The sequence below is a fragment of the Oryza sativa genome, chromosome 6 (genome assembly GCF_034140825.1).
Source record: "Oryza sativa Japonica Group chromosome 6, ASM3414082v1".
NCBI lineage: Eukaryota > Viridiplantae > Streptophyta > Magnoliopsida > Poales > Poaceae > Oryza > Oryza sativa.
Window position 1 is genome coordinate 13,478,841 of NC_089040.1, and position 24,516 is coordinate 13,503,356.

The 24,516-nt window shown below is 43.6% G+C and overlaps 2 protein-coding genes and 1 long non-coding RNA gene across 6 annotated transcripts; 1 reads left to right on the top strand and 2 right to left on the bottom strand.

Moving 5' to 3' along the window:
* The first annotated feature begins 3,050 nt into the window (after positions 1 to 3,050).
* LOC4340933 (receptor-like protein kinase HERK 1) lies at positions 3,051 to 7,224 on the top strand. 2 transcript variants are annotated; one of them, XM_015788687.3, is made up of 2 exons: positions 3,051 to 3,370; positions 4,371 to 7,224. In XM_015788687.3, the coding sequence occupies exons 1-2, from the start codon at positions 3,329 to 3,331 to the stop codon at positions 6,906 to 6,908; spliced, it is 2,580 nt and encodes an 859-aa protein (XP_015644173.1). In that variant the 5' UTR covers positions 3,051 to 3,328; the 3' UTR covers positions 6,909 to 7,224. The 2 variants fall into 2 exon arrangements, with proteins under 2 accessions (XP_015644173.1, XP_015644174.1); XM_015788688.3 differs by lacking the exon at positions 3,051 to 3,370 and adding an exon at positions 3,750 to 3,950.
* A 1,288-nt stretch (positions 7,225 to 8,512) lies between these two features.
* On the bottom strand, positions 8,513 to 12,538 carry LOC4340934 (cyclin-dependent kinase F-1-like). The gene is made up of 2 exons (NM_001423982.1): positions 11,964 to 12,538; positions 8,513 to 9,649 (listed from the first exon to the last, which is right to left on the bottom strand). Exons 1-2 carry the CDS (start codon positions 12,462 to 12,464, stop codon positions 8,711 to 8,713), a joined length of 1,440 nt encoding a protein of 479 aa, NP_001410911.1. The 5' UTR covers positions 12,465 to 12,538; the 3' UTR covers positions 8,513 to 8,710.
* Positions 12,539 to 20,413: 7,875 nt separating this feature from the next.
* Positions 20,414 to 24,272, bottom strand: LOC4340935 (uncharacterized). Of its 3 annotated transcripts, none has more exons than XR_010742165.1 (5): positions 23,884 to 24,272; positions 23,015 to 23,218; positions 22,134 to 22,190; positions 21,682 to 21,771; positions 20,414 to 20,662 (listed from the first exon to the last, which is right to left on the bottom strand). It is a non-coding gene; the product is annotated as an uncharacterized lncRNA (long non-coding RNA). The 3 variants fall into 3 exon arrangements; XR_010742164.1 differs by having other exon boundaries at positions 20,414 to 20,674; XR_001546378.3 differs by lacking the exon at positions 20,414 to 20,662 and having other exon boundaries at positions 21,425 to 21,771.
* Between the last annotated feature and the right edge of the window lie 244 nt (positions 24,273 to 24,516).

Below are 24,516 nucleotides of genomic sequence, written 5' to 3' on the forward strand. Positions count from 1 at the left end.
GACCATGTTAGGGAGGTGTTTGGTTGGCTCTCATAAGTGTGGCAATATTTCTCTTTTGTAATCTAGGTGCCACATGTTAGTGACAATAAAAAATATGGCATGATTTTATTTTGTTGGCTAGAGTGTGGTTTGAATTTTGATGATCTCACCTTTAACAAGTTTGATAAATCCTAGTATATAAACCAAACAACCCTTTATATTTTAGGAAAGAAAGAGGGAGTAACAAGTTATCAACCGAGAACCGACCATGTAACATGTGTATCTCGAGGGGAATAGTGCAAAATCTTTTTATGTGGCTTCAGCTGCTAAGAAATTATTCCACAGGTTAGGCACGAATAACAAGTTAGCGGCCAAAAGTAAGACAACAAACCAAATACTGCATTTATGCTTTTTTTTTTCTTTTTGTCTTGTTTTGAAGATAAATCGAGGATTCAACGAGATGACAAATCAGAAAATATGTCACTTCATTCATGTGGTTTTAATGAAATACCCCTCACTACAATACATTCACTAAAGCATCATTTAGTACGTTACCTTCCTATTAAAATACTACTTTAAAGAGCTTTAACAATTTTATAACCAAAACACTCCTACCTATAAAGAGAGAGAGAGAGAGGTGAGCGTGGCTGAGCCGGACGACCGCCACTCTCCTAGGCTTGCCCCCCCCCCCCCCCCACCCACAATCCCTCCCATAGCGGCCGGCACGAGAGATGGCGAGTATGCGAATATGCGGCACTAGAGATAAAGAGGGAGAGGGAGAGGGGAGAGTAGGAGAGGACAGAGCCGGACAACGGCCACGATCCTGGGCCTGCTCCCTGGACGATCAGTGGTGCCAGAGGCTCGGCCCTCTCTCCCTCTCTTCACAGATAGACAGGGACATTTTGATCATAAAATGATTAAAGCTTTTTAAAATAACATTTTAACTAGAAAATAACTTACTAATAAGTGATATTATATCCGGTAAATCGTATTTCATCGCACTGAATGAAGTGGCATATGTTCGTGAGATCAGGGGCGGATCCAGGAAAGATTAATAGGAGGGTCTGAACAAACTATACAAAATTATAACCCCTCTTCTAATAGATGTATGACAAAATTTTAGTGGGGTCTTCATGGGATCTCCCATGGTTACAATACGGGTAGTGAGGTCTCGAGACCCCACAGTAGATCCGCCACTACGTGAGATGGGAGACAGTCTTGCGAGCCAGAAAAAAAAAAGTGGCTTTGCTCTAAACTAGGATGCTGGAGAATGGATTAGATGAGTGGCACGGTAAAAGGTGTACAGTGCAAAGCCATGGCACAATTACTGTTCATCACCATAGCTGCAGTAAAAACGGTGCTGCTCCGTGTATCAAATTTACTATAGGATGTATCTAAAAAAAATTGCTATAGGATGCATATAGTTCACTGTATTAGCTTCAGTTCCTAAAGCAACAGAAGGACAAATGTATTTTTCTTAATTTTCGAATCTATTATAAACAAAATTTTAAACACAAACGCCTCACGCTTTGTTGAAAAGTGAGTTGCCAGCACAACCCAAAAACGCCATTCCGTGGCGTCGGTGATCATGCATGTAGTGGCAAAAGGCAGTCAAAAAGTTCAGGTTAGGCTGTGTTTAGTTCACATCAAAATTGAAAGTTTGGTTGAAATTGAAACGATATGACGGAAAAGTTGGAAATTTATGTGTAGAAAAATTTTGATGTGATAAAAAAATTGAAAATTTGAAGAATTATTTTGGAACTAAACACGGCTTTAGTAGGACTGTAAGAGTGTCTGTGCTTAGTTTAAGAAAAAGATTTTTTTTAAAAAAAATAAAGTACTACCTACTTTTTCACTATATGAATATGTGTCGTAATTATTTTTTTCTCAAACTTCGACAGACAATATTTATTAATTTACTCAGTTAAATAATTTTAAAAAATACATCTCGATCCATCATTAAACTTACACTTAGCCCTTGAAGCTGTAATATTATCCCTAACAAACCATCTAAAAAAATATCTTCCTCCCTTCCATTCACCCCGCAACGGTTAAGGTTGTGATGGCAACGATATCGATAGGAGGTGACGAAGTGTGGGGTAGCGTAGCAACGGGAGGCGGCAAAATGCGACGAGGTAGTGGTAGTAGGATGAAGTGGGGCTTCAATCCAATCCCCCTGCTCTCTCATTACTACCCCGCACTCTACCACCTCCGGTCGCTACCCTCATCGTCACAAACCCTAACGCTTGAGGGAGAATGCGAGGGATGAAGAGATTTGGGAGATTTTGGGGGTTTCTGTTAATGATTTAGCTTGAACTAAATATAATTTTATAGCCATACATGTTACGGAAGTGGTAAGGAAGGGGCTACGTATAATTTTGTCACCATGTTGTGCCACGAAACAAGCAGGGAAAGGACCGGATGTAAAACTATTACCTACGTGGAGCATCATTTTTAACCGAGGCAAATTTTAAATTATGAGCTAAATAATGCTATCGCTTAAATTTTAAATTTAAGTACCAATCGTGTAATTTATATCTTACTCCCTCGGCCCCATAATATTTATGTAAGTAAGCAAACAAATATGTACTCCCTCGTCTTTTTAGTTACACTGGACTAATATGTGTTACATACACCTAAAATCCTTTATATTATGGGACGGAGGGAGTACATATTTGTTTGCTTATACACAAATATTTTCAGAAAAGGTAAATTAGTCAAACAAAATAAAGAAAAGGTTAACTGCATCATCATATATTAAAAAAAGAGGAATAGTAGTAATTATCAAAAATCAAGGATGCGAGGCGACTCACTTTTTTTCTGTCCTGAAAAGAAATAATCAAAGGATGCGACTTTTGCTTACGCTAAACAAACTGCTAGTGTGTCGGAGTGGTAGTTAAGAAAAAAAAGTTTAATCACTACAGTGGCGCACCGTCTCTCTCACCTCGCCGCTGCATCATCTCCTGCTCTGCTGCTGCTCGATCGTGTTTAGCTGTTATTATTCCTCTCTAGGGTGGCAGCCACCCTCCCTCTCCTCCTTAACTCCTCTCTCTCTCTCTCTCATCTCCCCCACACGGTGCCCAGCCAAACACCTCCACCTCCACATCTCTCTCTCCTCTCCCCCACCCTCTCTGCCGTTCGCTTGCTTTGCTTCCCAAAGCTTGGAGCTCGTCCACCAGCAGCAAGAAGAAGGAGAGCTCCCTTTTCGTACCACCTCGCCGCGTCGGCTGCTCCGAATGGTGGTCGGTCTCCGCCGGCGCGTCTGCTGACCGACCGACCCGGCCTGCCCGCCTGCCTGCTCGGCGTACGTTCTCCGAGATCCCACCGGCGGCGGGATCTCGCCGCGGGAATGCCCGCCGCGCGGCGCTCCGGCGGACGGCTTACGGAGGAGGTGCGCTTCTTTCTTTCTTTTCTTTCTTTGGCCCCCCTCTTCTTCTTTGCTGGGTGGAAGCTTTTGCTCTCCAGATGAGATCTTCTTGGTTTCTGTCTCTGCTTTTCTTTTTATATATATTTTTCTTCCGATGGATGAACTAATTTTTTTACTGTAGATTTTTTTTTTGGCATTCTGATTCTGGCGATAACTCTAGAAATTGTTTGAGCTAAACCAATCTATGGGATGCTAGTAGTACAACGCAAAGCTCGTAGTAGTTGAAGAAAATAATATTTGCAGTTTCTTAGTATTTTCTTTTTGTAGGAATATTATTATTACTACTATTAAATAATAAAAATGAAATTTAATAAAGCACCTTTGCCAGCCTTCTTCTTCTACTATCTCCTCCTAGCCCCATGTGCATGTGGTGGTAGTCCATGCTCTCCTCATCGTCGACTTCCCCCAAATCCGCCGCCGCCGCGCACAAGCTTCCCCTCCTTTCGCCGGAGAAGACTCTCGCCTCCTCCGAATCCGATTCGTCGTCTCCACTGCTGTATTGGCGAGGTGGTGCGGTGGAGATCGATCCGTGTAGCCGACAGGGGTAAGGACACAAGCTTTTCTTGGATCGCTCTCTTTGCCGTGAGCTCTCAAATCCGAAATCTTCCTCTTTCTTGGATTGATGGACGCTGCGGTTCGTCCTGGCGGTGTGAAATGCGTGGCTCCGTTCGTCGCTTCAAGATCTCAGCGTGGTGCGGTCCCGTAGTGTAGTGCATCGATCGTGCGCCCACGTGGGGTGATTAGGACTGGTTCGGTTCTTGATGCCCGCTGATTCATTCGGTTTCGATGTTCTTGATTGATTTGCTTTGGTTCCTAAACATTTTACAGATCCTGCTTACTTGTGCTGTCTAGATTCTGATGTTCTTGCCATATTTTTTGTTAGCTCTAGTTGGAATGCATGGGTTGTAGCTTGCAATTGTAGCTGCCATCTAAAACAATAGTGCTGATGCTTTTTGTCATTCAGGTGAACATGATGGTGGCTCTGTCCGGGAGGAAGAGGAGGCTGCAAGCCGCAACCATGGTGGCTTTGTGTTTCTTGTCATCCATTTGCGTTTCCACAGCGCAATTCAAGCCTGCCGACAACTACCTGGTGGACTGCGGATCCTCCAAGAGCACGACGCTCGGCACGAGGACCTTTGCGGCTGACGGGGCTGCCCCGGTGAAGGTGGACACCTCCCTGGAAATCCTTGCCGGCACGTCGGCGAATGGGGTTGCGTCATTCGATAACTCGGCGCTTTACCAGACCGCCCGCATCTTCACGAGCCCTTCATCGTATACTTTCCCGATCCAGAAGCAGGGCCGGCATTTTGTTCGTCTCTACTTCTTCGCCTTTGCCTACCAGAGCTATGATCTTTCCACTGCCAAGTTCACCGTGTCGACCCAAGAAATGCTCTTGCTTAGTGACTTCCAACAGCCAGACAAGACTGCGCCATTGTTCAAGGAATACTCTTTGAACATCACCCAAGACAAGCTCATTATTTCCTTCAAGCCATCGAATGGAATCGCATTCATCAATGCGATTGAAGTGGTTTCAGTCCCAGATGATCTCATAGGTGATAGTGCCCCGATGGTCAACCCTATGCAGCAGTACAGCGGTTTATCTACACAACCATTGGAAACAGTGTACCGTGTTAACATGGGTGGACCAAAGGTCACTGCAGACAATGATACCCTCTCCAGGACCTGGGTCACTGACAAAAAGTATTTAGTGAACCCATCTGTGACTAGAGAGGTTAATGGGGGGAAGGTCAATTATATGAAAGGTGGAGGATCAACACCGCTGATTGCTCCTGATATTGTTTATAGCACAGCTACAGAATTGGCAGCTTCGAATACAACGAACGCACTTTTCAACATGACATGGCAGTTTGATGTGGATTCAGGTTTCAGCTACTTGATAAGATTTCACTTCTGTGATATAGTCAGCAAGGCACTTAACCAACTCTATTTCAATGCATATGTTGGCAGCTTCTATGCGCAGCATGATATTGATCTCTCAATTCAATCAATGAATCAGTTGGCTACAGCTATCTATTTGGATGTGGTTCTTTCATCAAATGATGCATCTAACAAGCTCAGCATCAGTATTGGTCCATCCACTTTGAACAATGCATTACCAGATGGGATTCTGAATGGTCTTGAGGTCATGAAGATGAGCAGTGGCTCAGGTTCTGCTTTCACTGTTGGATCATCTGGTTCAAACAAGAATTTAGGTGTGATTATTGGGTCAGTCCTTGGAGCTGTTGGTATTCTGATAATTGTCCTTGTCATAGTACTTCTTTGCCGAAAGAAAAAGACTCTGGAGAAGCAGCACTCAAAGACTTGGATGCCTTTCTCTATCAATGGGCTCACCTCTCTCAGTACAGGAAGTAGAACTTCTTATGGTACTACTCTCACATCAGGGCTGAATGGAAGCTATGGATACCGATTTGCCTTTAGCGTGCTCCAAGAAGCAACAAACAATTTTGATGAGAACTGGGTTATTGGCGTTGGAGGTTTTGGGAAGGTCTACAAAGGTGTGCTGAGGGATGACACCAAGGTTGCAGTGAAGCGAGGGAACCCGAAGTCTCAGCAAGGTCTCAATGAGTTCCGTACAGAGATCGAACTCCTTTCACGGCTGCGGCACCGCCATCTGGTGTCCCTGATTGGGTATTGTGATGAAAGGAATGAGATGATCTTGGTCTATGAATATATGGAAAAAGGGACTCTGAAAAGCCACCTGTATGGCTCGGATAACCCCTCACTCAACTGGAAGCAGCGGTTGGAGATTTGCATTGGAGCAGCAAGGGGACTTCACTACCTTCATACCGGTTCTGCGAAGGCTATTATCCACCGTGATGTCAAGTCTGCAAACATCTTGCTTGATGAGAATCTCCTAGCAAAGGTTGCTGACTTTGGGCTATCAAAGACTGGGCCTGAGTTGGACCAAACTCATGTCAGTACTGCAGTGAAGGGTAGCTTTGGGTATCTTGACCCTGAATATTTCCGAAGGCAGCAACTGACTGAGAAGTCAGATGTCTACTCCTTCGGTGTTGTTTTGCTCGAGGTGCTTTGCGCAAGGCCAGTGATTGACCCTACGCTCCCAAGGGAGATGGTGAATTTGGCAGAGTGGGGGATGAAATGGCAGAAGAGAGGAGAGCTGCATCAGATCGTCGATCAGCGAGTTTCTGGTTCAATCAGGCCGGATTCTCTGAGGAAGTTTGGCGAAACAGTGGAGAAATGCCTGGCGGACTACGGTGTGGAGCGGCCATCCATGGGAGATGTCCTGTGGAACTTGGAGTACGTCCTGCAGCTCCAGGATGCAGATTCATCGACAGTATCAGATGTAAACAGCATGAACAGGATTGTCGAACTCCCGTCGCAAGTCCAGAACATCGGCGCCCTCGAGAGCATCAGCGTGACAATGGCGGAAGCTGGAGCTTCACATGAGCCTGATCATGACCTCTCCGACGTTTCCATGAGCAGGGTGTTCTCTCAGCTAATCAAAGCTGAGGGAAGGTGAAAGACAAACTGGGTAATCTGTAGTGTACTTTGTAGAAGTGAGGAAGCCCTGAAAGTTGTTTCTTATTTACTTCAGAGATCATATGTAATTGTTCTTTCTTTTTTTCTTTCTTTCCTTCTTTCTCATGCTCCATGTTCTACTGAACGATGTTTTCAAATTTGTTATGGCCTTATTAGCCATCGTGAGCAGATAGAGCTTTTCTTGTTTTGAATCTATTCTGCTCTAGAACAGCGTGTACTGCTGCCCTGGCAAAATGCTGGATCTGGATGTGTGATGTTGTTGAGTAGTTTCCAATAACCCAATTCTAGATTCTGTATGCATAATTGCAAAATATGCAGTACTCTTTTGTTTTCGCTGCAATGTTTCGATATTTAAAATTGCATTGTGATGTAATCACTGCTGAACCAATACAGTTTCGATCACACCCTTCTGCTTAAGAAAGTGCGTCTGTTCGGGCCTCCTTTGGATTACATGATTTTTGTAGGAATATTTTTTATGCAGTTCCCTTTTTCCTTTCATGCCATTTGGATCGCAGAAACATGTTAAAAAGAACTGATACCCGGTTTTCTATGAAGGTCAGTTGTTTAATATAGGGTTAGACTAGGTTACATTCTCGTCAAAATCGAATTCGCAATTGACTTGCAGTACAATAACTCCTTCCATAAAAAAAAATAAATCTTCCATAAAAAAAATCTAGAATAGGACTCGATGTGACACAGCCTGTCCAGATTCGTTTTAATAAGATGTGTCATATCCGATAGTAGATTGGTTTTTTATAGGACGGAGGAAGTAAGTTTACAGCCTCTGACTGTCCAATTTCCAAAGCCTTTTGGGCCTATTTACCCAACGTCCCAACCTGCTCTCCGCTCACCAGGGTAAATTGTTTGGACCTCGAAATGTGAACCGTCGCGAACGGTCATTTTTTTGTGAATTTAATAAAGCGAAAAATTTTGATGGAAGTTCGAAATCAAAATTTCGATCTGAACTTTGGGGGACTTGTGAATCATGACAAAAATTTGATCGATATTCTGGAAATTTTGAATTGGATAAACCATGAGATGAGAAATGAGGCGATCAATTGCTCAAAATTCGGTAGGTTTGTTTGAAATTCAATGATATTTTAGTATAAATAGAGGAAACAGGGAAATAAATGTTGGAAATTTGAGAATAATTCTAGAAAATCGTAAGTGTTGAAAAATGCAGAATGAAGTATACAAAATTGGGGGAAAATGGATGGAAGAATGTGGAATAATATTTGAATACGTAGGAGAATGTGGGGGAAAAAAACCAAATGTCAACAAATGTAATACTACTTGAAGGAATTCGTAATGTGTACTACTTTTCATTTCAAATTTTTGAATGGTCCAAATCTATTTCAAATCCCTAGTGAAATATCTCCTTGCTGACACAATCCAAGATTTCTAAGTACAAGAAGACCATATAAATATAAGTAACAGTCTATTCTCAAAATGAAAAACATGAAGACCAAGAAATGTCATCACCTGATAATCAGATTGCCTTGTGCGTGCTCTCGTCGTTGGTCACGCCCCCCGTCTGATCGATGAATGGAGAAAAACCGAATCACATCTGCTGAGGGACCCTGAATTACGATTAAGTGGTGCAGACTGTAGTTTATTCATCTCATTACCAGGAAAGCTGGTGCTGTTGTACACAACATAATGAACATATCGCAGTTTACAAATAGTAAAACAATTATCAAAATGCCATACAATATGCTGCGACAGAAATTCCTCTGCCAGCATGTTCAGGAAGATACAATTACCCTCATCAATCATTCTTGATCACGAGAAGCGTATGCTGAAACCCTTGTCGGTCTTGGTGACATCCATGCTGCCGAATTCATCGAAGTCTGAATCTGAATCTCCACCCCTGAAATTAGCCCATTCTTCTGTGCTGTCATCATCTTCATCCTTTGATTCTGGGACTTGTAATCCTTCAATAGGTACAGGTAATGGTTCTTCGGCGAAGTATGGATCATTCAGCAAGTCGGCAGCACTGGCCCTCTTTGTTGGGTCATAGCAAAGTAGCCTCTTTATGATACTAACTTCAGAAGCAGATCTATCAGGCAGGCATGCTTCGAGGCCTATTGGCTTCTCGACTTTGTTGAAGAAAATCTTATTGTAATCTGGCAGATTTGAACAGCCTGGAAAGGTTTCTTCTGTGATGTTGCCCAGAACACTGATAATTCTACCAATCTGATCGATATCAGATGTGCCTGGGAATATAGGCTCTAAATTAAACAGTTCAGCCAAAATACATCCTAGTGACCAGAGGTCAACCTCCTGCCCATAGTTTGTTGACCCATAAAGGAGCTCTGGAGCTCTAAACCAGCGTGTGCCAACACAAGAAGTGAAAGCACCGGACTCTTCTTCCAACATGCCTTCTTCTGCGTCATATGAATAGGAGGCTCTAAATGGATCATCGTCAATGTCTGCTGTGCTGCATGTGGCAAGACAGGAGGCATTCCCATCCTGTAGGCTCATTTTGTCAACATCTCCATGTGTGGATTTGGCCCGGAGTTGGTCCATCTCATGTAGGTAATCAGCTGCGGTGAGTCTCTCTGGCTCCTGACCAGTTTGAGTTTCTGAGTCATGAGATGGGTGGTTCTCTTTCACTCCATGTAGCACTGCTCGTTGTTGTGAAACCCAAGGCTCCACTCCTGAACTTTGCTCATATGGATGCATACCTTGGTATGTTCCTGTCTCCTGAAGTATCCTGGCCTGAGAACATAACAAAAGAACTGTGTCAAAAACTCAAAATCCAACCAGCTAAAGCATTTGGATCCATTATACAGGTTGCCATTCCGACATTATATCACATTTCACAAGAAAACAAAGGAGGAGCAACTATATCATCGACCAATAACCACATATACGCTTCCTGTGTTCCTCATTTAGATGAACTCTCCCTTGGGAGATTGATGCTAATGAAGTAAAAAATCATTTCTGTAGTGGTGCTTTGTAATTAGAAATTGAGTATATAAGCAAACATAGATCCCAAAACATCTTCACCAAAGTTTGGAATTAAAGCCTTCATGGCCATCTTTTTAAAACACAGACTAAAAGTAACTTGAATATAGCAATGTAAAAACAATTGACAAAATCATGCCAATTTATGAAATATAAACAATAAACAGTTGCATTTCATTTGGGGTTGCTGACTACTTGAGTACATATGTTTGAACAGTATTCACTATGCTCTGGTTTCTTTCTGCAAACAAATTTAGTTATGAATAGGCTGAATTGTTGAACTCTCATGAGTCAAGATAGTAACCACTAACCAGTAAGTAACATACCACCAACTTCCCACCGTAACACAATATAAAAGACGTGGAGAACAAACATTTTCATAGTAACACATCTAGTGGCCAATCTCAAATGACCGTTTATACCAAAAAAACAGACATGCAATGGCGCAAAAAGGAACGATACTGATTATGCAATGTTTTATGGCTGAAGCAGTGCATACAAATTATTATGCATTCTTAAAAGGAAAGGCAGGCACATTCCATAGGGAAATGCAACCTCAACTTATGTTGTCCTGTCAAGTCTCATTGGTTGAAAAGGTCTGTAAAGGGTACAAATCGCCCAACAATGCATTAGAGAACAACCAGGTAGTGAATTGAATCATGTCAAAATGTCAACTTAAAGACATAAAAAACTGTGACATAAGAAAATGACTTCAGGTTTGGATCCATAAGTTTCTAAAAAAACACAAAACTGGTAGGCTGCAGAATATTGTCAATTAATCTTTGTTGTCATTGAATTATTGAAATGATCAAAGTCACCAGCTTTTAAGCTAAACAACAAAATTTGAGTATGCTAGTACTCATATTGAAGTAGTGATTCTTTGTCCCATGAAAAGATTATTACACAACCAAAATAAAAATGTTAACAGTCTTTCAACTATATTTCCTTGAACTACATGGTGGAACATTTGATTGATTAAAACATGTGCATATAAAAAAGGAGGGGGTGATAAAAGTAAATGCATTAAATAAACGCACAGCCCAAGCTCTGTAAATATCAGTTCTTTTCATCTACATACAAGCAAGCATATCTTGTACATATATATCTAAGCAAAGAAAATTCCACAAATTATGGCTCCCTACATCCTTAAAGATGGGTTATGGGTATATGCTACTCCATATATGAACTGTACATCTTCTGTGCCAAAAACATCGAATACGGTTTAGAAGCTGTTTTGGCACATGAATAATCTGCTTCCAGATTACATAAGCAAGTCTTCTCTAATTTCCATAGAAGAAAAGGGAACACAACAAGAAGGACAAAAATTAGAGGTCTATCCACACAGATCCAACACAAAGTTCAACTTTCCAACGATGCAAACATCTTACTGCTGAACTAAGATTGCAACTAATCATTTGAAGCTGTCCCGCATAACCGTCCCTTGTGAAGCCTAGTGTTTCAATGGTTTGTGATGTTTAAGCGCCACATCACATTCAGACATTCAGTAAAACCATAGACTATCCAAAAGAACATTTAACACAATGTTTTCGAACCAACCGAGGTAAGGGGGTGATTAGATCCAGGGGTGTAAAGTTTTGGCGTGTCACATCAGGTATTATATATTGTCGCATGGGGTGTTCGCGCACTAATAAAAAAACTAATTACAGAATCCATCAATAAACCGCGATACGAATTTATTAAGCCTAATTAATCCATCATTACCAAATGTTTAGGGTAACACCACATTGTCAAATCATGGAGCAATTAGGCTTAAAAGATTCATCTTGCAAATTAGTCGCAATATGTGCAATTGGTTATTTTTTTAGCCTATATTTAATACTTTATGCATGTGTTCAAACGTTCGATATGGCAGGGTGAAAAAATTTTGGGTGGGATCTAAACACGGCCTAAGATAACTAGTGATGCAGTGACATCATATACCACTATCAAAATAAACATAATTTACACATCGAGGTACCAATTCCATAATAAATTCACTATGCCCAAACCCATATAAGAGTATACACTACTTGCGGAATTGAGCTGAAGTTTGGAGAAATTTAACCTGACCAAGGTCGGCGACCTTGAGGACCCCGTCCTCGGAGATGAGCAGGTTGGCGGGCTTGAGGTCGCGGTGCACGACCCCGGCGCTGTGGCACGCGGCGACGCCCTCGAGCACCTGCAGCATCCAGCGCTTGCGCTGCGCGGCGGGGAGGGCGCTCGGCCTGGCGGCGGCGGCGGCGCGGACGACGGCGGAGAGGTCGAGCGGGAGCCACTCGAGGACGAGGACGTCGTCGTCGTGGTCCCCGCCGGGGAAGTGGTCGAGGAGGGCGACGACGTGGCGGGAGGGCGCGGCGGCGAGGAGGGCGTCGGCCTCGCGGCGGGCGCTGACGGCGTCGTGGACCTCCTTGAGGGCGACGGGGGCGCCGTCGGAGCGGCGGCGGCCGCGGTAGACGTCGGCGTAGGCTCCCGAGCCGGCGCGGCCGAGGACCTCGTAGCGGGAGGTGACGTCGGGGCGGCCGTGGATGCTCCAGCTACCGCCGCCGCCGCCGCCGCCGATCGCCATGGGGATTTGGGGGGAGGGTAATTTAGGGATTTTTCTTTTTTTTTGGTGATGATCGATTTTGACGATGTGGCTGCTGGTCCAGTCACGCTGTCACCGTCGTTTTATCCTTCCTGTCCACGGCGGCAGCGGCACGGTCAACTGCTACTACGATTGATGTCTTCACGGAGAAAGCTGATAAATATGTCCACTCTATAATTTCAATGAAATCCTACTCAGTATATGATGCATCCAATAATACTATACTATAATATTATACAAGTGATCTCAACTTAGACCCTATTTAAAGAACTAACCTAAAATTATGTTGAGAGCTATTTTTTACATAAAGAAATAGCTTTTTAATAAAATAGCCCTAAGTTGTTTGGATACAAGGGTTATTTTGAGAGCTCTTTAGCCTTTAATGCACTTTCCCATGGAGAGAGAGGGAGAGAAAAGACACTTTTTCAGTGGGCCCCACCTGAAATAGTCCCAATTAGCACCCCTTGAGAGCAAGGCTAATAATACAGCTGACCTGTTAGCTATAAGGTTCTTTATAGTCTTGTCTCAGCCTACCCATATAATAGTTAGCTCTTTACAATTAATACATGGCCCAATTGTCTCTCTCACCGAGTTTTTTTTTCCTTGTGTCTAAGCCGGCTATAAGTTTACAGCCCGTTTCCCCTCTCTCTCCTCTTTTTTCTCCTCCACCTCAGCATTTAGCTGGCTTATAGCCTACTATTATACTTGCTATGAGGGGATAGTTTTTTTTTTGGGTTATTTCCAAATAGCCCTGAAATAGATCACCTGTTTGGAACTCGTGGCCTACTAGAAAAAATACCCGTGCGTTGCAATGGGTGGAGGCTATGTTAATCTTATTATTACTATACTGTTTAGTTAAGGTGAAATTCACTATGGAAATTTGATTAGAGATATACTTTTTAAGAAAATAATGAGATGTAATTAGGAGTCTAATGTTTTTTTAAAAAATTTCTTATGCAACTCCTTTTGTACTCAAATACAAATATGTATTTTCAAAAGTGAACAAACTTAAAAATAGACTTATACACGGATGACGTACCAAAATACTAGTAAAAACATCTTTAATTTTTATAATAGTAAGGAATAGATAGAAAGCAAATACTTGTGTGATGCTATGGAACAAAAAATAAAATAACAATTAACATTAAATAGAGAATCTAGTTTTGATTATGGAAGCCCTTTAGAAACCTACATCTATTTTCTATACACCACCTCCAAACATGAGCTAAGGCCAGTGTGGGTGGTATGCATTATGCAATATCTAAAACATATTTTTGTTTTCGCATGTGAGAACTGAGAATCACTATTAGTATTATGTTCTCTCGTCGGCAATCTAATAAAAAAATAGAGTAAATTTCACTTTGGTCAACCTTTATTTACCAAATTTTCACATTAGACTAGAGGTAGACTTATATTTTCACTTAACACTATATATATATATATATAGTTACCATCATTTGCACTTTGGACCGGGTTTCACAAATTACACATAGTATAATGATTGTAGATCTGATCTCATTTCTTTTTTATGTTAGAAAACTTAGAATTCAACAATCTGTACTAACACTACAGTTGGGTATTGTAAAACATATAATATCTTTTCTAGAAAAATAGTTCTTAGACTCAATATTTCTCCAATTTTATCTCTAGTATAAGGGTTGTGAATGTTCACATGTAGTAGTAATGAAGTCCCATTAATCTGATAGGATATCTTATAACATGTTGCAATCAATGTTCTTGCGCTAAGCATATTTGCATGGCAAAAAATTCCATATCATTGTTTCTTGTAAAATGCTAAGCACCAAGACAACAACTCATGTGATGGTAACTATACAACTAGGTCCAAAGTTGTCACGCCCAGAAATTCCCGAATAGAATTCCAAGCAGAATGTGCATTAAAATCCCCGTCCAGGACCGGTCGGGGTACACAAACGACAATGTTGACATTCAGATCCACGTCTCACAAACATCATAAAAGTCTTACATAAATGCAGCGGAAAAACGAAAGATAGCAGGAGCTAAGCCTTGACTTGAACTGCAGCGGGAACACCACTCCACAGGCAACCTCGACGGCACGGACGAAGCCTACTCCTCGGAGAAACCACCATCCGACACATACTCACTCTAGGGTTAGGAAAAATAGAGCAAGACTGAGTACTACCCACTGTACTCAGCAAGTCATACCGGAATAGGGGTATGATGCAGGGAATTATCAAAGGAGAGCTAGAGTGGTTCATTTGCATAAAGCGAGCATTTATAAACAGAAGTTTAAAGAAGAAAACAGTCGTAATAATTAATCAATATTAATCATCCACTGTCCAACTCTATACCACGTTGCGACATGCCCAACCATCCACCTAAACTATCCAATTTCAAAAGACTAAACTAGGGTGAAACTAATCACGGTGAATCTGGTTGACCGCCCATAACCGCGGGCACGGCTATTCGAATAGTTTTACTCTGATCAGAGGTGTACAACTGTACCCACAAGACAGCCCCACGACACGTTTCCGTGCGCCGACATGCCACCACGACATACCGGAAAGAGGCCGTGACAGGACCCTTCGCATAACCCCCTCTAACCAAGCACACCACACCTCAGGTTTTACCCCCACTCCTCGCAAGGCAGCGGGCAGTCCCCTCTCGTGCCTAGGTGAATCCGGAAGCGACAGAGGCTGTCGCAGGGCCCGCCCCGCTCCATCACGCCCACCCTTGCCTGGATGCGTCAGCTAGAGGAAAGCTACACTACAAGCCCAGCCGTTGCCCACACTGGCTTGTGGTAAGTACGATAAGTTCTTCCAGGGCATCCCGCGAACCGATCCTTAACTGCCATGGGTGCGACCAGCAAAACCATGCACCCACAGCCCACTATGATTCATTTTAATTAACCAACACCAAAGCGGTGCCACTAATCCAACAATACCATTAGAACTAACAGCCTAAACATTAATAGGATTTTCCCCATTGTGTACTAGTTGAACTAAGCATGGCTAAGCAATTCCTAGTCCAAAGTCTATTCATGTTATAACCCAAGCTAACAAAGGAACATGGTACAACAATAGCATGGCTATGACAATAGGTAAACATCCCATAGTAACATTATAAAACGATGCAGTATTTGAAGAAAACAATAGAGCATTTGCAATATAGGATCAACATGTTCAAGTGACAAGCATGACTTGCCTTGCTCTGCTGCTGGAGGAACCTCGGCGACTATTTCGAAGTACACCGGAGCGTCGGAAGAACCGGAATCTAAGCGACAAACAAAGCAAACAATACAAACAGGCTATAAGACTACTGAAACAGAGAACAAAACCATTTTTAATGGATTCTACACATTTTTCTTGATTTACTGAGACTTGAATGGGCTTAAACGGAGCACAGATGAATTAGTTATGAATTTTAGAAGATTCACTTTATTTATTACTATAACAAAAGTCAATTAATTCCCAGAGCTGACGTCATCAAGGGGGCAGCGGCGCCGACGGGCGGGGCCCGCATGTCAGCGGCTCAAGGGGGGCTCAAGGGGAGAGAGGGGCGCCGGCAAGTGGGGCCCCCGAGTCAGCGGCCCAAGGCTGCCGGTCCACCGTGGACCGGGACCACGCGAGTGGTCCACCGCCGGTCCACGGGACCGACGGCCTAGATCGCCCCGGGGCCGATCGGACGGGCGGCGGCGACCCGGCTCAGCTCGACTCAAGGCCGGCCGACCGGCCACGGCGATGGCGACGGCGCGCGCGCGCGCACGCGTTACCGGCGACGGCAACCAGCGGCGGAGGCGGCGGCGCGAAGGCGACGCGAAGGCGGCGGTGCTAAGCGGCGGCTAGGAAGGAGAGGGAGGGGAATAGAGGAGAGAGGGATGCCTCACCGAGAGTGGCCGGCGCGGAGGAGGACGACGGCGAACGGCGACGGCGACCACGGGCAAACGGCGGCGACAGGCGGACGAGGTCCAGAATGCCCTAAGGGAGGAAAAGAGAGAGGTTAGAGGGAGGGAGACGAACCACGGCGGCCGGCATCCATGGCCGAAGGCGGCGGTAGGGGTAGAGCTCACCGGAGCGCGAGGGGATGCGGGTTCCGGCGACGAATCTCGACGGAGGAAGCGCGGACGGGGTGGATCTTGGCCACGCGAACGCGACGGCGGCGACGGCGCGGCGTGGCGGCGAGTCTAGCGGCGGCTAGAGGCGGCCGGAGTGGCGGGAAAGGCGGCGGCGGGTGGGTGCACGGCGCGGGAGCGATGGAGAGCTCAGGAGAGTTCGGCGAAAATGGGGAAAAAGAGAGAGGGGGTGGCGGTGGAGCTTAAATAGGGGAGGGGAATCCCGGACGTGGCCGGTAGGGGCGGGATTCCGCCGGCCAACGCGGGGAGTGGAGGAGGAGAGAGAGGCGGGATTCGAAAATCGAATCCCGGCCATCTCGGGCGCGGGCGCGGGCGAGAGAAAGAGGGAAGTGGGCACGGGAGGTGCGGTGCATGCGCGGGCGTGGCCGACGTGGCCCAGAGGAGGCGGAGGCGTGGGCGCGGCCGCGGTTGCGGGCGCGGCGGCGCGGCGCGAGGTGGGAGACGGGTCCGACAGGTGGGCCCCACCTGTCAGCGACCCGGGTGAGAGGAGGCGGGTGGCCGGCCCGTGCGGCTTAGCTGGGCCTTGGCCTTCAGCTGGCCCAGCGGGAGGAGGGGGAGAAAAAGGAGGAATGGGCCGGCGGCCCATTCAAAGGAAAGAGAGAAAAGAAAAGAAAGAAAAAGGAAAAAGAAGGGAAAAAGGATTTTTCCTAGGATTAAAATTGCATGTGCTCAATTTTAATTGGTTAAAATTATTTCTAGGGCTCTAAAAATTCCACTAAAAATCTTGTTAGCGTATTTCGACATGTAGAACTCAAGAAAAATTACACATGCCAATTCCGATTATTATTTGCATTAATTTATTAAGGTTTTCTCTTGATTTGCACCGGTATTTTCTTAGGGTGATTTATAAATTCAATTTTAGGCTTAGGAGGAGAAATTCAGGGTGTGACAAAAGTGCAAACAATAGTAACTATACATGGTGTTAAGTGAAAACATGAGCCTAGCCCTAGCCCAATGTGAAATTTTGGTCAATAAAGATGGTCCAAAGTGAAATTTACTTCTAAAAAAATATCCATGCCTGTTTTGATTGGTGAGAGCATGGAATATTTAAACCATTTGTACAACATAAATATAGGTCATCAAAGAAAAAGTGTGATTATTACTTGTTCGTTAGCATCTGAACCAACTTCATACATGTTCAGTCCAAATCACTCCATGGGCTGCTGGCAATCTAAGGGGCTATTTAGTACAGCTCCAACTCCTAAATATCACTCCAGGAATTGAGTCTGTAGTGGAGTTGTGGAGCTGCCTAAACCCAGCTGCACAACTCTAGTACATTTTGTGAGAGAGCTCCACCCAACTTCACTCCCAATTTTGGTGGAGCTGAAACTGTTTGGCTGAGCTCCAGCTCCAGCCAAACAAGCACCAAGACAACAACTCATGTGATGGTAACTATAAAACCAGGTCCAAAGTGCAAACAATGTTAACTATACATGGTGTTGAGTGAAAACATGAGCCTAGCGCTAGCTCAATTTGAAATTTTGGTCAATAAAGATGGTCCAAAATGAAATTTACTTCTAAAAAAATATCTATGCCTGTTTTGATTGGTGAGGGCATGGAATATTTAAACCATTTGTACAACATAAAGATAGGTCGTCAAAGAAAAAGTGTGATTATTACTTGTTCGTCAGCATCTGAACCAACTTCATACATGTTCAGTCCAAATCACTCCATGGGCTGCTGGCAATCTAAGGGGGCTATTTGGTACAGCTCTAACTCCTAAATTTAGTAGCTACAGGAGTTGAGTCTAGAGTAGAGTTGTGGAGCTGCCTAAATCCAGCTCCACAACTCTAGTACATTTTGTGAGAGAGCTCTACCCAACTATACTCCTAGTTTTGGTGGAGCTGAAACTGTTTGGCTGGGCTTCAGCTCCATGAGGGGTGAAGCTGGAGCTGGAGCTGTGCCAAATAGGTCCAAAATTAACGTGATCCAAAGCCATTAACAGTATTACAGGTTGCAGCCTATACAGGGCACGTACAGACGTACGTGTAAGCCGGCAGCCACTGGCGGCAGGCGGGCGATTGACAAATCCATCCGATCATGTATAGACGTATGTGTAGGCCGGCAGCCACTGGCGGCAGGCGGACGATTGACAAATCGATCCGATGTGGGCTTCGGCTTCTTGGAAAGGAAGCTATTACAGATCGGAGACGGACAACGTAATTGAACGAGCTGCAACTGCTAGCTGTTTGGTCGGATACCGACTGATCAATTATATCCAATACTAGGCGACGGACGAAGCTATCGGGAAGAGACAGAGAGATATATGCAAGGAATCACATACGGATTCGGATAACTTATCAAGATCTTGGCAAAAACATATTCAATTTTTATAATAGTAGAGATAGAGATTTGGGGCTATTTGAGGGAGGGCTAAAAAATAACCCATGGATTCAAACAGTGTAGTTATTAGGACTTTCCTGAATTCTGGTGAAGCCACGTCACCCTTTTAATCCCAACCGTTCGATCATATGGTTCCAACGGGTTTGATGCGTTTTATCCCACAGCTCTTTTGCCTCCCTCCACCGAGCCACCGAATCCTCCACCGCCGCTGCCGGGCGCGGTCCTCCCCCCATCGCGCGCGCGACTTCTCCCCTCCCCACCAGCCCCCGCGCGCGCCCGCCGCCAGTCGCTCTCCCCGCGCGACCGCACGCGGTTCCTCCCCAATCGCGCGCTACTTCGTCCGTCCCCACCCGCCCGCACACGCGCCAGGCACGGGCCCGCCACCGGCCGCTCTTGCTTCTCCTCACATCCCCGCGCCGCTCTCACTTCCCCCATCCCAGCCACGCCGCTTCTCATCCACCCCCCTCCTCCCCCCCCCCCCGGGCGCTTCTCCTCCCCACGCCATTCCGCCTTCTCCTCCATCTCTCCGCTTACTCTTGTGTGAACCATCGGCCACCACCTCCTCCTCCTCCGCTTCCTCTTCTAGGAATCGTCGGCCACTAGATGGGAATAAAATTCGACTCGATGAGCCGTCCACACCCATCTATAAAGTGCAACCAGGTGAGCCGTCCACATCCACAAGCCGATGCAGGAACCGATGGAATATATCTGCACCATTTGCTTCGCTCGATCGGTAGCCCATATTCATTCATTAGTTCGAGATCTCCTAATCCTTGAATCGTTGCTTGTGATCTCTGGTTCTAATACTTCGGTCAATTAGTTCTATCTTTTATGAAGCATTTTTTAATTTCGTCTGATTACTTGAAGTTTCTTTCACATTGTTAGAATGTTATTTTATCACTGCTTGCAGAGATTAACTTTGCACCAGGTAACTGAATTAGTTTGATCTGACCATCACCCCGTGTTTCATTCTCTTATCCTGCACGGTTCATTGAATGGCATTTTTATGACTCCAAATGAGTAATCAGGGTTTGTGTTAATTTGGTTGATCCGGCAATTGATGCAAATCTGAAAATGATCTGCTCTGTGTCCACTTATCTCTTGCTTCAGTTCTTTCTTTATAAGTCAATAGTGGGTGCATAAAATCTGTTTTTTGTTGTTTAGAGTTTTACCAATATTCTGAAATTGCATAGTTCATATTTTTCAGTTTGTTCTTACCACCATGGCTTATTAGTAATATGCCCGTGCTAACGCTACGATGCTATTATTGTTATTTTATAATATTAGAATTTCATGTTAGGGCAAATAATTTTCGCACAATCCTCTCGATTCAATGTCGTATATGAATTTAAAGTGGGCAGATAACAATAATATGATTTGCCTGAAAATAATAATCCATAACCATCGATTACTTCAATATACAATATACGTGAGCAATATATGTGGATACTATATGTCCACATAAATAAGACAAAAATGGTAGAGAATTATTCCATTAATTTGTTGTGGTCATAGAGAAATAAAAAAAATATTCGGTAATCGGTACAATATAGAATATAACTTTGAGTATTCGTGATACACTTAAGAATCTCGTCACCCCGCCGCCATGGCGAAGCGGCCAATGACGGGGCACATCGAGACAGCGAAGTGCGGGGGTGTAGCAGCTCGATCCATCCGCTTCCTCCTACACCATTCCCTCAGCTCCGAATCTGAGGCGACCGTCACCCTGGTATCCACCCTGTTAGTGGGTCTGTATTGGTTACTTAAGAGTATCTATTTTTCTAGATTGACAGCATCAAAATTCTTTACACAGGTAAGTATATTACACTTGTATTTTTCGTGGGTCCAAAAAAACCCTTTCTGATCTATGGACCAAGCTTTCAAGCAGGCCCAGATTCAGCCTAAGAGTTTGCCACAATATTAACTACTGAATACATGATACATGAATATATGATACAAAGATCATATACCTAAATATCTCTATTCGCACGCTGCTGCTCTTTGGAAACATAAACAGTCTAGTAATCTCTAGTAATATGAATAATGTAAAGCAGAGGACAGGACTGGCGTAGTTGCATATAATCACTACCATAGAGCAAAATAAGCAGAACATCAGGTAAAAAGAAAAGGCGTAAACATGGTAATTTGGTTGAGCAACATGACACTATCAAGGTAATATGGACAATGCAACGTAATATTTTGATGAAAAACAGTTTCCGGAAAATCAATATATTTGTCTAGATTCGTTCAGTTGCATTACACCCAGTCAACCCCCAACAAATGAGTTTCAGTTGTTAAAGAGAACATTTGCTAAATTCCTGCAAAAACATATTTCACTACCCCTCAATTTCTATATACGCTCCACTACCCCTCAATTGATATTTCACATATTTGCAAGTTATGAAGACAAATGCTTCTCCACATGCCTGCTGGTACATGGCAGCATGCACTATACTAAACATCCAAAAAGTAGTCCAATGTGAACATGTTCAGAAAATAAGTATGGATTATGAATCTACCACAGTGCAAATATACAATAATTATCGCAATGCCTTTCAAAACAAATCAATCATTCAGCCATACAAGGGAGAGATTAGAGATTTATAAGCATGATTTCTTCACGTAGTATATCTATTCCATTTTTAACTGAAGAAAAATTCATGGTTCAGAGAGACCATTTGTGTACTGAAGTTCTTTTTTTAGGAATTGATTTGTAAATCTAAAAAAGGAATATAGCAAAGGTACTTGTCGCTCCACAGATGGAGGAAGATGAGCATAGGGGCAGTCCCATAGGATCTATCTGACAAGACAACCGTTGGCCCATCCATGCATCCACTGCATCAAATTGTAAAATGTGACTGAAAAAATTGCACCCAGTTGCTATAGAAAAATAGAATTGTTCGCTTAAAAGATCTTAAGACTAATCAACTCCAAACAAAGATACAATAGTTAACACATAACCCGGTCACAAAGCAGCAGAGGCTAATAATTTGTTTTTTCTTGCAGCTACATTAATTCTTCTGTTGTCCCTTTTACAGGAAATAGTTTCAGCATATTTGTTATACTGTAAATGAGCAACAATTGTCAGGAAATATATGGAGTGAAGTCCTACCAATTTACCACGAGAGAGTTTATGAAAAAGGTTATAAATATTCCACCATATATGCCGCTACCAAAATAGTATATACAGTGCTCACCAGGTTAAGTGACAGTGAGTCAGTGACAGGTCATGCGAATGATCATGGTTGCACTCCCTGCAAATAGGAAAAATCTGTAGATTAATAATAAGGATTGCAGCATTTAACACTAAAGATTCATAGGAAGTATATTAATGCAATTAGGAAAGATCTGAACGGATGTAAAGTTGAACAAAACAACCTTTCAGCAAGATAAACCCTGCTAAAGATTCATAGGGACCTTAATACATTTGTGACCATGCAAGCTCCTACAGTACTACCTGTTTGGTTCTATCAGCTTTTCAAATTTATGTTTATCTACAGATATATTTACTTGGCTGTGCATGCAGTCTGGCAATCATGAAGGGGCGCACCTTTAAAGGTGCAGTTCAGGTACGACTGAAACCACATAGAAATTGCACTGATAGCATAAATTCCTTTATTGAAAGGAAATACCATGGTATTTGCATAAAAAAGATAAAAAGAAGAAATTAGATGACTGATTTCTTATGTCAAACAAATAGTTGGGTTCCTAACATAGTACTTCCTCCGTTTCACAATGTAAGTCATTCTAGCATTTCTCATATTCATATTGATGCTAATGAATCTAGATAGATATATATGTGTAGATTCATTAGCATCAATATGAATGTGGGAAATGCTAGAATGACTTACATTGTGAAATGGAGGGAGTATTTTCATAAAGAAAGATAAAAAGAAGAAATTAGATGAGTAGTTTGTTTGATTTGCTTCAGCTAAACAAAGTAGTTGTTTAAGTACAGCCTGCTATGGCTGTAGACAGAATTCTAAAATAATTAAGTAAATCAATTGCACCCATGACAGATGAATTACTTGCACCACTGAAATGACCTAAAATAATCAAAATAATATCCAACACTAACCATGCTCGAATTCAGAACATGCCAAAATTGAAAGCCTTCAACAAGGACCCGGTCATCGAGCTCGAATTCAGAACTTGCCAAAATTGAAAGCCTTCAACGGCGACCCAGTATTCGAGGAGCTCGAATTCAGAACTTGCCAAAATTGAAAGCCTTCAACGGCGACCCAGTCTTCGAGGAGCAATAGTTATCATGTACCGAAATGATCTGCAATAATATGAATTTCATGAACAGAAAGAATAAAATAATGCAGATGCACTACTATTCAATCATCGGTACTGAACTAAGTGTACATGGAATGGTAGAAAAATTAATTTCCTAAGATGACATTTTATTAATCTTCTATAAGTATTTGAGAGAACATATATATACATATATAATTTATGGAGACATAAGTATTGATATGGGCCTGATTTCATGCAACCATATGGCCTGATTTTAATTTAAGATCAAAGACAAACACAAATTATAATATTGAAGGAAACTAAAGGAAGAAAATTGGTTGTTAAAGGAAATTGGCAGCAAATAATGTTCATTATTCCCAGGTACATGCAGCAGGCAGTATGTAAAATCAAATGCGTCTATAGTTTAGCATACCAGCACTGAACAAGCTAACTAATCCCTCGTGTAAATATGGAGATGACAAGATAATATGTTGATTGAATGCAGCAGTATGTTTACTGATATATGTTCGTGAAAGCTGCAACCTGCGACAAGGGATAGCCTGATTACGACAAATGCCCTGTCCTAGCAAATGTTGCTTACTTGCTACACAAACGAATGGCTACCAACAGACTTGAGAACTTCCAAACCTCACACACAATTTCTGGGAATCTCCGGTAATCAAACGCCACATACGATTTTTTGTCTACCTTTTCTAGATTGTGATGTCCCTCGGTGATGAAGGAGAGACGGGTGGACAGGGTACTGGATCTAGCTGCCGTCAGGATCATGCGATGGCCGGCGGACTTGCAGGCGGAGTCCGCTATGGAGCAAACGGGACCACGTAGGAGATCGACGGAGAGGCGGCGTAACCGGCGGCGGAGACGAGCAGATCCAAACGCCAGACGCTGCATCGATAGCGGACTACTGACGTCGGTCGACTGTGTGAAGGTGGAGAGCGGAAGCAGCGGCAGATACGATTGGGGGAGAAGGTGATTGCGACGGCGGCGCTAGAGCGGGAGCGACGGCGGATAGGGTTAGGGGAGAAGGCGCAGGGAGAGGGGGACGGAGGTTGCAGGCTCGCAGCCGCGCGTGGGCCGGGGAAGGGGTCGCGGACTCGCGGGTGGGGGTGGGGAAAGAAGGATTGTGTGCGGATCATCTGGATCGTTCGATTGGGCGTTGATGAAATATCGTCCGTTAGATTTGATGAATGAACTATGAAGGATGTAAGACCAGTTGGTGAATTATAGGGTAGATGTTACCAGTTATTTGTTTCAGCCTTTCATATCTGCCTTAAACAGAGAGTTGGAGCAGTCAAGACGCTAGCAGATTCTCGCAAGGTA

Bases quoted from the DNA above. Each gene is read 5' to 3' on its own strand.
- LOC4340933 (XM_015788687.3), top strand. From the start codon at position 3,329: ATGCCCGCCGCGCGGCGCTCCGGCGGACGGCTTACGGAGGAG. The intron at 3,371-4,370 runs GTGCGCTTCTTT...TTTGTCATTCAG, and splicing joins GCGGACGGCTTACGGAGGAG to GTGAACATGATGGTGGCTCT.
- LOC4340934 (NM_001423982.1), bottom strand. From the start codon at position 12,464: ATGGCGATCGGCGGCGGCGGCGGCGGCGGTAGCTGGAGCATCCACGGC. The intron at 9,650-11,963 runs GTTAAATTTCTC...TTATGTTCTCAG, and splicing joins AGGTCGCCGACCTTGGTCAG to GCCAGGATACTTCAGGAGAC.